The 15,476-nt window shown below is 45.8% G+C and overlaps 1 protein-coding gene across 2 annotated transcripts in view; it reads left to right on the top strand.

Annotated features, from left to right (window-relative positions):
• Positions 1–15,476, top strand: part of PSEN1 (presenilin 1) — a 141,957-nt gene that overhangs the window by 114,157 nt on the left and 12,324 nt on the right. For both annotated transcript variants that reach the window (XM_077464580.1, XM_077464581.1), the window contains 2 exons: positions 1,000–1,086; positions 1,724–1,900. In XM_077464580.1, coding sequence (XP_077320706.1) covers positions 1,000–1,086; positions 1,724–1,900 — 264 coding nt within the window. The remainder of the gene's footprint in view (positions 1–999; positions 1,087–1,723; positions 1,901–15,476) is intronic.

The raw sequence follows: 15,476 nt of genomic DNA, 5'->3' as shown, positions 1-15,476 counted from the left end.
ATTCAATCGTTCATACATATTGAAGTTTACAACTTATCAATTTAGCGTTAACGATGAATGATAGCTCTAGGATTATTGCTCTTGCTCCGGGATACATAATACCTCATTTGTGTGGCACACTTGTGGTGTTTTTGTTATTTTAATTTTTTTTAATATTGATCATCTTGGTCATATAGTACAGAACGCATGGTCTACTGTATTTGTAGACCATGGGTTCTATGCAAGGCTATAATCAGGGGATTGGCACTGGCAGGGAACTTGCTAAGGCTCCCCTCAATGAACACTCCATGAGACTACAGTTTTTGCTAGTGTCTGTAGATCGATTTATTCAACTTAATAACCAAGAGCCATCAGATGGTCATTACAACAATGGATCTCCCTTCTGCGAGGTCACTCAGTCAGGGGTACCCATTGCATCAAATTTGGCCCAGAAGAATCAGGTACTCGGTTGCTGCCTTTAGTGGCAAGGCTGTTGAAACTTGGTCCTATAGAATATGGGTATCTAACGGTTTATTCCCACCTTAGTCAGAATTGAGTGTTTTCAGCTTCTTTAACCCATGTGTTTTTTGTGAGCCCATTGGCAGTTCTGTTTACTATGTTTTCCACCCCTCAATTCATTGTATAGGGACATCCCATAGTTTACGAATAGAAGTCCTGTAGTGTACAACTAAAGTGGAAGTAATGGCTAAGTCACTAGCAGTGAAAGAGTTAAAACATCAGTTATGGTTTTATTGTGGTCTGTGACCTTGCTGGAGAAAGTCCACTTCTTAACTTCATGTAGAACAGCAGGAATTAAGTGGAAATCTCCCCAGTAAGTATGTGGAAGATAGAAAGCCGTACTGACTGGTTTTAACTCTAATTTTTATTTTGGCTGGAGATGGGCTTTTAAGCATACAGTTTGCATCTTCCCAGAAAGAAAACTACCCCAGCAGTATCACTTCACCATGGTTGTAGCCAGTGTAGGTCAGTATGTAATTTTGAATTGTATGTCATCAACAGCTACAATGATCTGGTTAGTGAAGATGGCCGATGGGGATCCTGGATTCACACAGAGTAGCTCGAAGAAACCAACATACAACATGCAAGGTAGGGTTTCATCTGTCAAGGAGTAGAACTCTTTAGAAAACCTATATCATACCTTGTGTATTTTCTCACTGTGTTCTCTGCATTAAATAACTCTAGATTCTAGACACACAAACAATTGAATACAAAAGTGTATACAATTCTTGTGCTTTAGTACTGACTCAACCATTTTGGTATTTATTTAAATAAATCTGACATTAAAGCAGTACTTTGTGGCGGGCTGTCTCAGGTACCTATCATCTAAACTGACTTCTTCATATAACTACATACAGATTCTAAGAATTATTTGCAATCGCTTTTTTTTTTTGTTGGCTCTCTCCCATAAGTGGAATTTGCCTGCAGTCGAAAGATACGTGTAAAAAAAAATCTTTCAGAATTCCTTTTAATGCATTAGATTGCTATGAATGTAGTTCCACACATGACATAGTTGTATTGATATTTCAACAGCAAACTAAGCTTCTATTATAACCCTGTACATTTTTACTGCCAGATTTCATGGTATACAGTGCAAGATTTGAAAAATTAATCGCATCATTTGTCCTAAATTTAGTTTAGCCTTGCATTCTGAACAGTAGTTGTACATGCTTATTCTTATCTATGTGCTTTTTACATTTTGTTTTTTGGATTCTTGCTTACAAAGTGCCTGCAGTCCAGGAAGGCAGTGATGCTGCTACATCTGATGATAATGGGGGCTTTGATTCTCAATGGGAGGAGCACATGGATGCAAGAATTGGACCAATTGATTCCACCCCAGAAACCCGAGCAGTTGTCCAAGCCCTTCCAAGTAATGCACCTCCAAGTGAAGACCCTGAAGAACGTAAGTAGATTGCCGTAACATGATTGAAGTGGAAAATAAATTCCAAGGATAAGATTACATTTTAAAAAGAAAATGACAGATTAAAAAATGTTTTCTGTACTTCATGGTAATTTGCCAAATATGAATCTCTTTATAAATCTAATTTGAAAGAAAACTGTTGACCGCTAACCTGTTAAAGGTTTGCTTAAAGAGGTTGTACACCCTGGGGAAATGAGAACAAAAACCTGTAAGGCTAAAGCATAATGAGCTAGTATGCATCGCATACCTTAGAGTGAAGCCCTCCAGCGGTGCCTGCACACCGCTGAGATGGTGTTTCTTCTGGGTCTGCGAGCTCTGAGTGGCCACAGCCACGATAATGTCACTCTCGTGTCACCGGTCATGGCACAGGGCTTTGAATAATCGTCACTGGCAGCCCTTCCTTCAGAGTTCTAGTGCCGATGACATCAGCGGCAGTGTATGCAGTAAATATCTCCTAAATGGTGCAAGTTTAGGAGGCATTTATAGTACCTATAGCGAAGGCTTACCTATAGGTACAAACAAACCAAGGAAGTTTACTTCCGCTTTAAGTCCCTCTCCTATAGAGCATCCAATCAATTTTTTCTTACCCTGCTATTCCATTCAGCCATTGGGAGGTAAGAAAATCAAAACTTGGTACATCTGTTAAAGAAACGTATGACAGTGCTTCATGGTTTGCCCAGCCCTATCACATGAGGGTGGAAGGAGTCCTCACCTTAGTGTAAACTCCAACTTGATTGACAACACTGCTTTATTTCTTTACTCCTAGTTGTTGAATGGAGCTGCGGGGGAGTAAAGGAAATGAGTATGCACTCCGGGGGAGAGGGTCATTAAAGCAAACCCATTGCTTTCTTTATGGATGGGCATTGGGCTAATGGTTACCATTTTAGAGACTTGTAAAAATGGCTTTCTAAGACAGAGAAATTCAATGTATTCATGGAAATCTGAACTGCTACATCTACTCTCATTGTGAAAAATAGCAATAGTCACCAAATTTTTAACTGACACTTCTTAAAGGAATAGTTCACTCAGTTGAACTAAATGACACTCTTGCTAGGCTGTCACATTAAAGAGCTCTTGTATCCCTGATACAAGCCTATATTTTAAACTGTTTACCTGTAATATGAGCACTGCAGCTGAACAGCTTATGGCCTTTTTATATAGCCTTATAGCAATTTATTCTTTACTGGTTCTGCTGAGATGATCTATTTCTGAAGTCTTAACAGAATAAAATGCCATTGTTCATGTGTTTTCTTATGTAAATAAAGTCTAGTTTAAATGAAAACTATTACATTTGTCAGAATATTGACTTTGAAAACCATTATGGAATAACCTGGCCACACACACACTACATGTTGGTTCTGAAAACAAGCTAGCCAACTGCAAAGAATCTTTAAGAGAATAGTAAGTTTAGTCCAGTATTCCTATACCACACCTGTTGTGAAGTAAAGCTGTCTCTTCTTATTAGTGCTCCCAGGTGTGTGCTGTTACAGGACACTTCCCCCACCTGTAACAAGACTCTTTGTGCTTTGTGAGCCACCTCATAGCCTGCAGACGTTTCACAGGAAAGTCCAGGAGGTCTACAAACACTGCACAGCTTTTCTATCAGTAGGCCAGACACATACATGTTTAATTCTACAGATGTTCTGCAGTTTAGTGGCTATAAAATACAGCCCTAAAGCTCTGCTACAGAATTTTTAAACTATCTTCCAAAAATATTCACTTAACTGTCTGCTTTCCTTAGGGGCTGTTTATGTAGATGTGGTGTTTTTTTTTTTTTTTTTTTTTTTTCTTCCTCCTATATTCAGATGGAGAGGCCTTATATGCTTTTAAATATACTTTTTCTCTTTCGTTCATTGGCTGACACAGCTCCATTATTTTTGACCATAGGGTTGTTACGCCACCTTCAGGAGAGGACTAGGTAGAACATGTTGTACATGTGAAACAACAAGGTTACAGTTCCGCCCAGGGGGCGGTCCCTCCAGTGACAACCCCTCAGCCTGCTTCCTGCAGCGCAGTTTTTTTCTGTCTAGTGAAGGAGATGTCCCGCAGGGTTCCTAGGTCCCATCGGTCCTGGGATTTTTTTTGCGGACATTTGCCTTTTGCGCAAGATTTTTGAATCCTGTGATCTACTATCAACAGCCGGTTGGGTGACTGGCTGGATATCCTTATCCTTGTAGTCTCCCCAGCCTGGCCATCAAGCGTGTGCTGACCATAGCTACGCGCTGGGTCGGCCACAACATGCCCCTCAGGCTCCAGGGGTGGCCGGTGAGCACAACGCTCCGGGGCACACATATGACCAGACTACTGATGTCTTTGTCACAGTGTGCCATGGCCAGCAGCCACCCCATACTGATCAGAGAGTGGGTCTGTGTTGGGATGTCCCCAGCTCATCCAGATGGTAAGTACAGTTCTCCCTGCCGCGGCAGGATGGAGCAGCTGGGCATTCCCTGGGAGGTTGATTCGGGGGTCCCTCTCTTCTCTCTCTATACCTATCTTCGCCCCCCCCCCCCCCCGTGGGGGATCCTTCATTATGGGCTACTGAGCGGTGTGTGTACCCATAGGGGGGCTCTCACCTTGAATGGGGGGGCTGCGCTGGGTGGCTGTGTCTGTGGTCTCCCCGCTGGGTGTCTGGAGGTCTACATGTGCTGATCGCCATAGCGATGTTTCTGCCAACATTTTCACTGTCCTTTCACTGTACAGTTTTGTCTGCCATTTTTGGTGTGCCTCAGTGGAAAGCATGATCAGAGGCCATTTTACTGTGGTTCGTCACCCATTTTCTCGGTGATTATGTCCTTTATACTGGGCGACCATTTTGTTGTAGCTTAGCGTGGTTTTTATGCTCAGCGCTGGTACCTGCTGCTCAGAATAGCGCGGTTTCTCACTCGGGACACCTGGGAGCTGACACAGGATGGTCGGGGTGGTAAGTCCTGCGGTGGGGGCCCCTCAGTCTGCAGCAGCTAGGAGGGTGTGACTGTGCATCTGTCCTAAGTCCCCAAGGGTGGCAGGCAGGGTGGGTCAGCATGGCTTTAGAAACTGGTGTTTCTTCCCCAGAACTCCCTGCAATTGCAACCGGCTCATCTGCAAACTGTGCAGTGCCTTTGGACGCTTTGTTGGCAGTCCTCAACGTTTGTTGCTAGGGTGGAAGCGGTGCATGGGCACAAAGGTGGTAAAAGGCAGCCCCTGCCCCCCCCTCCTCCATGGAGAGCTCTGACGCAGACTCGGGCCCCACTGTGGCGGGTGTTACCTGCTCTGTTGCTTCAGATGACACTGACCAGGACCGATCGGGCAGTGAGGGTGAGTCCAGGTCCGCAAGACAAAGCGCTAGTTGGCGCACTTATCACAGCTGTGTATGATACCCTGAACATTCAGGATGCAGCAGGACCCTCTGCTGAAGAAACGGTCCCTTTTGGGTCTTGTAACCCAGCCCGTGCACCTAAGGTGTTTCTGTATCTGACTTATTTCGATAATTTAATATACAAGGAATGGGGAAGACTGCAACGGACCTTTTCTGTCACAAAAAGTATGATGGTGCGTTACCCTTTGAGGAGAGCCTTCTTAAAAAAAATGGTCGGCTCCTCCGGTCATGTACCCCCCAGTATCCAGGTTACATAAAGTAACCATCATCCCGGAGGGGACTGCTGCATTTAAGGACCCTATGGACAGGAAGGCCGAGACAGTGACCCGTTGCTTGTTTACAGTTGTGGGGTCTGCAGTGCGACCAGTACTGGCCACAGCACTTCTGTCAGACACTTACTGAGTGGGCAAAACTTTTCCACCGCGAATTGGGGAAGCATCGTGGAACTAGCAGACCAGTTAGTGCAAGGCCTTAATTACATTTGTGACACGGCCTTGGATACGCTTCCACTGCTATCCAGGGCTTCAGTGTCGGCAGTAGTGCTGAGGTGCCTGATTTGGCTAAAATGCTGGTCTGCAGACCAAGCATCTAAAAAAGCCCTAATGGATCTACCCTTCCTTGGTGAGCAGCTCTTTGGAGTCTTGTTGGATGACATCATTAAGAATGCCACAGGTGGGAAGAGTACCTTGCTCCCACAGGTCAGGAATACTAAGGAGCCACGCTGCAGGCAAGGGCCCTCATTTTCCACTCAATAGGCTTTTTCGTCTGTCCGGGGCTTCGATTAAACGCTCCCAGCCTGACAGGACGACATCTGAGGGACAGAAGCGTCCCTGGAACCGCAAGCCTGCGAGCAGAAGTGCTACCACATGAAGGTTTGTCCCCGCCCATCACATGGGTGGAGGGTCACCTTCGGGAGTTTGCAGCCCGGTGGGCCTCTTGGCTGTCTGACCAATGGGTCTGCAAACTGATTTCCTCTGGCTACAAGATAGAGTTCCTCTCTTGTCCACCAGATTCTTCCCCTCTAGCATACCCTGAATCCCGGGTCACCGGGAGGCCCTAATTGGGGCGGTAATGGACCTGCTAAGCCGCGGAATGATAGTGCCTGTTCTGGAGTCAGGTTCCAGGGGTTCTAATCCAATCTGTTTGGACGTACCCCTTCCTTTTTGGGGACTACAATCTTGGACCTGAAAGCCCTCACTTGCTTTGTAAAAGTACAGAGGTTCAGAATAGAATCGGTTTGCTCAGTGGTCGCTGCACTCCCTCAAGGGGGTCTCCCTGGCATTTTTGGACATCCAGGATGTGTACCTGCACATACCTATATGCCTCTGGCATCAGAGGTTTCTGCGATTTGCACTTGGGGAAGCTCACTACCAGTTTGTGGCTCTCCCCTTTGGATTGGCATCAGCTCCCCGAGTCTTTACCAAGGTATTGGCTCCAAGTTTGGCATTGTTGCGACAACGTGGGATCGCGATCGTAGGTTATGTAGACTATCTCCTCCTGAGAGCATCTTCCACCGCAGAATTAGAGGAGGATGTGGCGATCACCATGCAAACCCTGCAGGAATTTGGGTGGCTGTTGAACCTAAAGAAGTCGGTGCTCATACCGACTCAGCACTTGGAGTTACCTAGGCCTACTGCTGGAAGCGTAAGTGTTTATCCCTTCAGACAAGCTGCAGACTCTCAGAACCATGGTAAAACTATTGATGATCTGCAGGTGGTCGTCGCTATGCTTCTGCATGCGAGACCTGGGGCTCATGGTGGCCTCCTTCGAGGCGTTACCGTATGCCCAGTTTCACACCAGAGTCTTGCAGAAGGAGATCTTGACAAAATGGGACAGATCTCCGTTATCCCAGGATCGGCAGATTCAGGTGAGCCAGCTAGTCAGGGACTCCCTGTGCTCTGGTGGCAGAGGTCCCCGGCACTTCGGTCCGGTAAGTCGTTCCTACCTCTACATTGGACGGTGATCACAACGGACACCAGCCTGTCCGGCTGGGGTGGAGTACTGGGAGTACAGTTGACCCAGGGCCTCTGGTCGGGGTAGGAATCCAAGTTGCCGATCAATGTGCTCTACCTTCGAGCGATCAGGCTACGCTTGTCCACATGGTCGATCAGACTGAGGGCGTCTGATCAGGATCCAGTCAGACAACGCCATGGTGGTGGCATATGTCAACCATCAAGGAGGAACAAGCTGCTCAACAGCAGCACGGGAGGTCGCGCACATCCTTCAGTGGGTGGAGCGACATGTACCGGCCCTGTTGGCCATTTACATCCCGGGAGTAGAGAACTGGCAGTCGGATTACCTAAGTCGCCAGATGCTGGAACCAGGAGAATTGGTGCTGCATCTGGAGGTGTTCAGGCTACTGTGCCTGTTATGGGGCACACCAGACATGGATCTCCTGGCTTCCCGTCTCAATTGGAAAGGTGCCGAAATTCGTATCCAGGACAAGAGATCCTTGGGCAGATGCGCTGGTGGCTCTGTGGGGTCAGTATCGACTGATCTACGCCTTTCCTCCGCTAAAGCTACTACCACGTCTGCAGAGTGGAGACCGAGGGGATTCCAGTAATATTGATTGACCCAGATTGGCCTCGGCGCCCCTGGTACGCCGACCTAGTACACCTGGTGGCGGACGCTCCCTGTTGACTACCGATGCGAGAAGATCTTCTGTCTCAAGGTCCGATTCTCCATCCTGCTTTAAATCGCTGGTTTTAACGGCATGGCTGTTGAGAGTCAGGTGCTAAAAAACCGAGGCCTATCGGACTTGGTGATTTCAACTATGTTGAGGGCATGGAAATCTTCTTCTCGGAAGATATACCATCGTACCTGGAAGGCCTACATCTCAATGTGTGAAGCGAGAGGGTGGCGTCCACGCACCTATTCCATTTCCAGGATCCTGCTTTTTCTACAGTGAGGAGTAGACCAGAAATTGTCTTTAAGCACCATTAAGGAAAAAAAAAGACAGCCAAGGCTAATATTTGTCCAGCGGCCATTGGCGTCTCATTCTCTAGTGAGCACTTTTATTCAAGGGGTCCGGCATGTAGTTCCTCCAGTGCATCTACCTTTAGCCCCCTGGGATCTGAACCTGGTGTTATCGGTGCTTCAGAAAACGCAGTTTGAGAACATCAGGGAAATTCCCTTGTTGACTCTTTCCCAGGAAAGTGGTCTTTCTAGTGGCCATTACATCGTTTCAGAACTGGCGGCCTTCTCTTGCAAGTCGCCCTATCTGGTTATCCATAAGGATAAGGTGATGATGTGTCCGCAACTTTCTTTAATGCCAAGGGTGGTTTTGGCATTCCACATCAATGAAGACATTGTGTTACCATCTTTGTGTCCTAAACCGACACACCCTAAGGAGGTGGCCCTTCATTCCCTGGACATGGTCCAGGCTCTAAGGGTGTATTTGTCTGCCACGGCTCCCTTTCGAAAGTCAGACTGTTTGTTTCGGTAGCTGGTCCGAAAAAAGAAATGGCGGTCTCGTCGGCCACCATTTTCTAGGTGGATCAGACAGATTGTGGTACAGGCCTACGCCTTGAAGGGGCAGGTGCCCCCCTTTCCTGTCACGGCCCGTTCCACCAGGGTTATTGGAACCTCCTTGGGCTTTCCAACATCAAGCGTCATTCGCTCAAGTGTGTAAGGTGGCGACTTGGTCGTCCGTTCACACCTTTACCAAATTCTACAAAGTGGATGTAAGCACATTGTCTGATGCCTGCTTTGGCCTCAAGGTTTTGCAGGCGGCCGTGTAATGTTGCAATTCTGCACTGTTTGTTTTTTTTGTTTTTTTAAGAAAATAGTTACTTTTGAGTACAATGCACTGTTGCATTGTTGCAAGTTCTGATGCAGCTAGATAAGGTGGAGACTCCCTTGTTAGGTAACACTTCTGGTTGTGGGTGAATATTTTTTTTTTTTTTTTTTTTTTTTTTACGATGTTCCCACCCCTCTTTATGACACTGCTTGGGGATGTCCCTATGGTCAAGAATAATGGAGATGTGTGAGTGAACGAAAGAGAAAATAGGATCTTTTTTCTGATGCGTTTTGATTTACATAGACCTCATGATTACACAGGCATTGCATCAAGGCGGACAACTTTCAGGTCGTTCAAGCGTGAAAGGGGCCTCAGAGCCCTGCAGGTGCAGCAGCTGATTGATAATTATGAAACCACTCCAATTAGAATCACTTTCCCACATGGACACAGACAAACACACAGGAATTTCTTCAGAATAACAAATGGTACGAATCTGCAACAAGGTTTGTTAAAATCCTTGCAATGCACATAGATCACAGGGGGAATGTTTTGTCGTCCCCCCGACAAAAGGCGTTGCACTTTAAATGATACATTTTGTTGAACATTTTGTTTTTCTTCAAATTTTTTCATCACAGCATGCTAAATTGCAAATTACGTTAATGTTTATAAAAATGACCAATTAATACAGCACTGCTTATTATATCCCTGAATATTATGTACAATGGCCACCTCAGTAATTAACCACTTTCAGACCGGACCATTTTGCTGGTAAATGACCAGAGGTCTTTTTACACTTTGGCACTGCGCTGCTTTAACTGGTAATTGCGCGGTCATGCAATGTTGTACCCAAACAAAATTTGCGTCCTTTTCTTCCCACAAATAGAGCTTTCTTTTGATGGTATTTGATTGCCTCTGCGATTTTTATTTTTTGCGATATAAACGTAAAAAGACCGCAAATTTTGAAAAAAAATGATATTTTCTACTTTTTGTTATTAGAAAAATCCAATAAACTCAATTTTAGTCATACATTTAGGACAAAATGTATTCAGCCACATGTCTTTGGTAAAAAAAAAGTCAATAATTGTATATTTATTGGTTTGCGCAAAAGTTGTCACATCTACAAACTAAGGTACGTTTTCTGGAATTTACGCAGCTTTTAGTTTACGACTGCCTATCTCATTTCTTGAGGTGCTAAAATGACAGGGCAGTACAAAACCCCCCCAAATGACCCCATTTTGGAAAGTAGACCCCCTAAGGAAATTGATAAGAGGCATGTTGAGCCCATTGAATATTTTATTTTTTTGCCTCAAGCGATTGAATAATGACAAAAAAAAATTTTTTTTTTTTTTTTTACACAAAGTTGTCACTAAATGATATATTGCTCACACATGCTATGGGCGTATGTGAAATGACACCCCAAAATAAATTCTGCTGCTTCTCCTGAGTACGGGGATACCACATATGTGGGACTTTTTGGGAGCCTAGCCGCGTACAGGGCCCCGAAAACCAAGCACCGCCTTCAGGCTTTCTAAGGGCGTCAATTTTTGATTTCACGCCTCACTACCTATTACAGTTTTGAAGGCCATAAAATGCCAAGATGGCACAAAACCCCCACAAATGACCCCATTTTAGAAAGTAGACACCCCAAGCTATTTGCTGAGAGGCATGTTGAGTCCATGGAATATTTTATATTTTGCCACAAGTTGCGGGAAAATTACAAACTTTTTTTTTTTTTTTTTTTTTTTCACAAAGTTGTCACTAAATGATATATTGCTCATGCATGCCATGGGCATATGTGAAATGACACCCCAAAATAAATTCTGCTGCTTCTCCTGAGTACGGGGATACCACATATGTGGGACTTTTTGGGAGCCTAGCCGCGTACGGGGCCCCGAAAACCAAGCACCGCCTTCAGGCTTTCTAAGGGCGTAATTTTTTGAGTTCACTTCTCACTACCTATTACAGTTTTGAAGGCCATAAAATGCCAAGATGGCACAAAACCCCCACAAATGACCCCATTTTAGAAAGTAGACACCCCAAGCTATTTGCTGAGAGGCATGTTGAGTCCATGGAATATTTTATATTTTGCCACAAGTTGCGGGAAAATTACAAACTTTTTTTTTTTTTCACAAAGTTGTCACTAAATGATATATTGCTCACGCATGCCATGGGCATATGTGAAATGACACCCCAAAATAAATTCTGCTGCTTCTCCTGAGTACGGGGATACCACATATGTGGGACTTTTTGGGAGCCTAGCCGCGTACGGGGCCCCAAAAACCAAGCACCGCCTTCAGGCTTTCTAAGGGCGTTACAGTTTTGAAGGCCATAAAATGCCAAGATGGCACAAACCCCCCCCCCCCAAATGACCCCATTTTAGAAAGTAGACACCCCTAAATTTAGGGGTACACTAGTGAGACTAGGTAATAAATGGCGGGTGCCCTGAAACTATAAAAAAATAACTAACCAACCAGCGTCACCTGTAACAGTTATATGGTGATCACTGGTGAAAGGGTTAACTAGGGGGCAATCAGGGGGCTTTATGCGGTAGTATATGGGGGTCCCTGGCGCTATAAAAAGCTGCGGCGAACCTAAATACCTACCTGCCTAACTAGCGTCACCTGTGACACTAATACAGCGATCAGAAAAACGATCGCTTATTAGGCTGGGTTCACACTGGAGCGATGCGGGAACGCCACGAATGCGCGGCGGGTTCCCGCATCGCATGCCTCCCGGCGGCAGTTCACACTGCCCTATGCGAACTGCTGGGAGTGTCAGTGAAATGTTAATGACACCCCCAGATCAGTTCGCATATCGCAGTGCGATCTGCAAACTTGGATCGCATGGTGTGAACACCCATGCGATCCGATTCTGCTGCGGACCAAAAAAAGGGTCCCGTGCGAGTTTGCGGCGGGTGCGACACGAATTCAGCCATACTATCTGTATAGCTGAACTCGAATCGCACAGAGATCGGATGTGATTTGCACTGCAGTGCGGTGCGAATCACATCCGTTCTCATAAACCGCTGCAATGTGAACCCAGCCTTAGTGACACTGGCGACGGGGGGTGATCACGGGGTTAAACCTTTATTGGGGGGGTTAGGGGGGTACCTTAGAACTAAAGGGGGCTAACCCTAACTGCCCTAACAGTTATTAGTCACAAATGACACCTGCCGGGTGATCAGGGGGTTAAACCTTTATTAGGTAATAAATGGCGGGTGCCCTGAAACTATAAAAAAATAACTAACCAACCAGCGTCACCTGTAACAGTTATATGGTGATCACTGGTGAAAGGGTTAACTAGGGGGCAATCAGGGGGCTTTATGCGGTAGTATATGGGGGTCCCTAGCGCTATAAAAAGCTGCGGCGAACCTAAATACCTACCTGCCTAACTAGCGTCACCTGTGACACTAATACGGCGATCAGAAAAATGATCGCTTATTAGGCTGGGTTCACACTGGAGCGATGCGGAAACGCCGCAAATCCGCGGCGGGTTCCCGCATCGCATGCCTCCCGGCGGCAGTTCACACTGCCCTATGCGAACTGCTGGGAGTGTCAGTGAAATGTTACTGACACCCCCAGATCAGTTCGCATATCGCAGTGCGATCTGCAAACTCGGATCGCATGGTGTGAACACCCATGCGATCCGATTCTGCTGCGGGCCAAAAAAAGGGTCCCGTGCGAATTTGCGGCGGGTGCGGCGGGTGTGGCGGGTGCGGCGGGTGCGGCGAATGGCTGAACTCGAATCGCACAGAGATCGGATGTGATTTGCACTGCAGTGCGGTGCGAATCACATTCGTTCTCATAAACCGCTGCAATGTGAACCCAGCCTTAGTGACACTGGCGACGGGGGGTGATCACGGGGTTAAACCTTTATTGGGGGGGTTAGGGGGGTACATTAGAACTAAAGGGGGCTAACCCTAACTGCCCTAACAGTTATTACAGTCACAAATGACACCAATGCAAAAAAAAAAAAAAAAAAAAAAAAAATGACATTGGTGTCACTGTGACTGGGGGGCAGGGGTAATTGGGGGGGTGATCGGGGGGTAAAGGGGGGGTGTGAGTGTGCCTGGCATGTTCTACTGTGTGTGGGATGTGTTGGTGCAACTCACTGATCCGCTCTCCTCCGTGTCGGAACGAAAAATACCGACACGGAGGAGAGAATACATCACTTCCTCTCCTGTGTTTACATTACAGGAGAGGAAGTGATGTCACCGGGGATTTCCATTCGTCGGGAGCGATCGCGAGGGGGTGGCCATGAATGAATGGCCGTCCCCTCGTCCGGGATCGCTCCCGAACGAAAACCGACCGCCGCAGGCACCGGGCGGGGGCCCGATCGGGCCCCCGACCCGCGGGAGGCAAAGGACGTACATATATGTGCTTATGCCTGCCCGTGCCATTCTGATGACGTACATCGGCGTGAGGCGGTCGGCAAGTGGTTAAGTATACATTTTGATATATCTTAGTGCACTCTTTTTTAAAGCGGAGTTCCACCCAAAAATAACCTAATGACAGGTCCCCTTTCCCGCTTCCCGGAGATGGGTCACAGCTCAATCTCCCGAAAGTTTGCCCCCTTCTCATTCCCCCCCTGCCAGACCAATTGGAAAGAGCAGCGCCCTTCGCCCATGTGCAGTAGGGAACCAGCAGTGAAAGGCTTCACTGCCTGGTTTCCTTACCAGGAATGGCTGCAGCACTTGGGAGTCGATCCAAAGATTGGCTGGGGTGCTGACATCGCGGCCTCCCTGAACAGGTAAGTGCCCTAATATTAAAAGTCAGCAGCTGCAGTATTTGTAGCTGCTGACTTTTTTTTTTTAATTCAGCATTATTGCTTTTACAAGGGGTGAACGAACATCCTTGCGATAGCTTGGGCAGTGTACTCTTTATTGAAAGATCAGGAGCTCATAAGACCCTCTATTCCGCCTCTGCCCTCCAAGGCAGCCAATCAAACAGATCAAGAAACAAAGAACCAAAACCTAAATTGACTAAATTCCTCTGGGATCATTCATTACAGGGGGGCATTGCGCTATGGATGTTCCTCTTCCTTTTTCTCCTCTGTGGTGAGCTAACCCCTGGCTAAAACCCCCCCAAAAGGGCTGCTAAAAAAAAATATATATATTTTTGTAGAATTTTTTTTTTTTTTTTACAATTGTAAAGAGAAATGAAATGCTAATCTTAAAAATAAGACGGCAACCTCTGCTCTGACATCATCATCATCTGCCTCACTAACACTGTCCACACACCATCCACTGCCCTACTGAAGCTGATCTACTGACTGACACTGTTTGCTTTTAAGGTAGGCTAAGTTTAGATTTTTATAGTAACTTTTGTTAAATAATTTATTTATTTTTTAAGTTTTAACTTGCTAATTAGTTAGGCCTGGTGATCTTTCATGTTTAACCTCTCAAAGGTTGTCTATCCCTGATCTAGAATGTTTTTGTATGCATCTTTTTCACGCGACAAAAATATTTCAAGATCTGCGCTTATACATAAATACACACATCGTTTTACCTGTAACGAATTTAAACATTTTGTTTTGTTTTTGTTTTGTTTTTGTATCGGTTTCCTTGTAAATCGGGTTTAATCTTGTGAGCTGGTGCCTATGTATTTGTTTCACAGGACAAATCCTAGCCTCTATTATACAGACTATATTTCTGTACTAGGAACCCTTAAAAATGCTATAAAATTACACAAATGAAAGCCTTATTCTCCAAAAATCTATAAACATTTAAGAGTTAATAGAGCTGGAATTTTTTTTTTTTTTTTTCCATTAAATAATTTCTTACTGTGGTGTTTTGCCTCTTTTGTTATGATCTCCCAAACCTCTATTTCCCGCTCACTTGCATTTTGTTTGAAATGAACAGTGCTTGTTGGTTGCATTGATTTGCATTGTTCTATGCACACTATTAATTCCATAATACCTAGTCCATCATGGGAGCAAGCAAGAGGGGATGGAAACTTTCCTACATACAGTGGGACCAATGTGAGAGAATTATCATAGGCACCCTCTAACAAGAAGTAGTTACTATGCGGGTTATAGGCCAGCTTCAGGTGATGGACACTGGCATGCCCTAAGACAAAAACTGCCCTCCCTATATAACCCCTCCCACTACTGGGAGTACCTCAGTTTTTTCGCCAGTGTCTAAGGTGTTGGTCATGACTAAAGATGTGCTGTGCTGAGCTCCTCTAAAGCAATTCTTGCTGGGGCTAGCCATGCTGATCGGATCCATTCAAAGTGTCTCTTTTGGCCAAATTGAATGGTACCCAGGCCTCATAGCCGAAGAAACAAGGTTTTGCCTGGAAAGGCTTCTCTTTTTAGAGAGCTGGACCTTGGGATCCAGTACTTTTTGGCAGTAAGGCCATAAAGTTTTACATGTGGAGGTGCTTTTACAGGTCCAGGATAGTGGGTTTCCTGAGGATCCCCACCTCCTTAAGGTTTAACGGAACCCACGTGAAGGGTGAAGATTG

This window comes from Lithobates pipiens, unplaced genomic scaffold (genome assembly GCF_037356315.1).
Source record: "Lithobates pipiens isolate NorthernLeopardFrog02 unplaced genomic scaffold, aLitPip1_a1.2 Scaffold_30, whole genome shotgun sequence".
NCBI lineage: Eukaryota > Metazoa > Chordata > Amphibia > Anura > Ranidae > Lithobates > Lithobates pipiens.
Note: the sequence above shows the minus strand (reverse complement) of the source record. Positions and strands in the feature narration are given on the sequence as shown.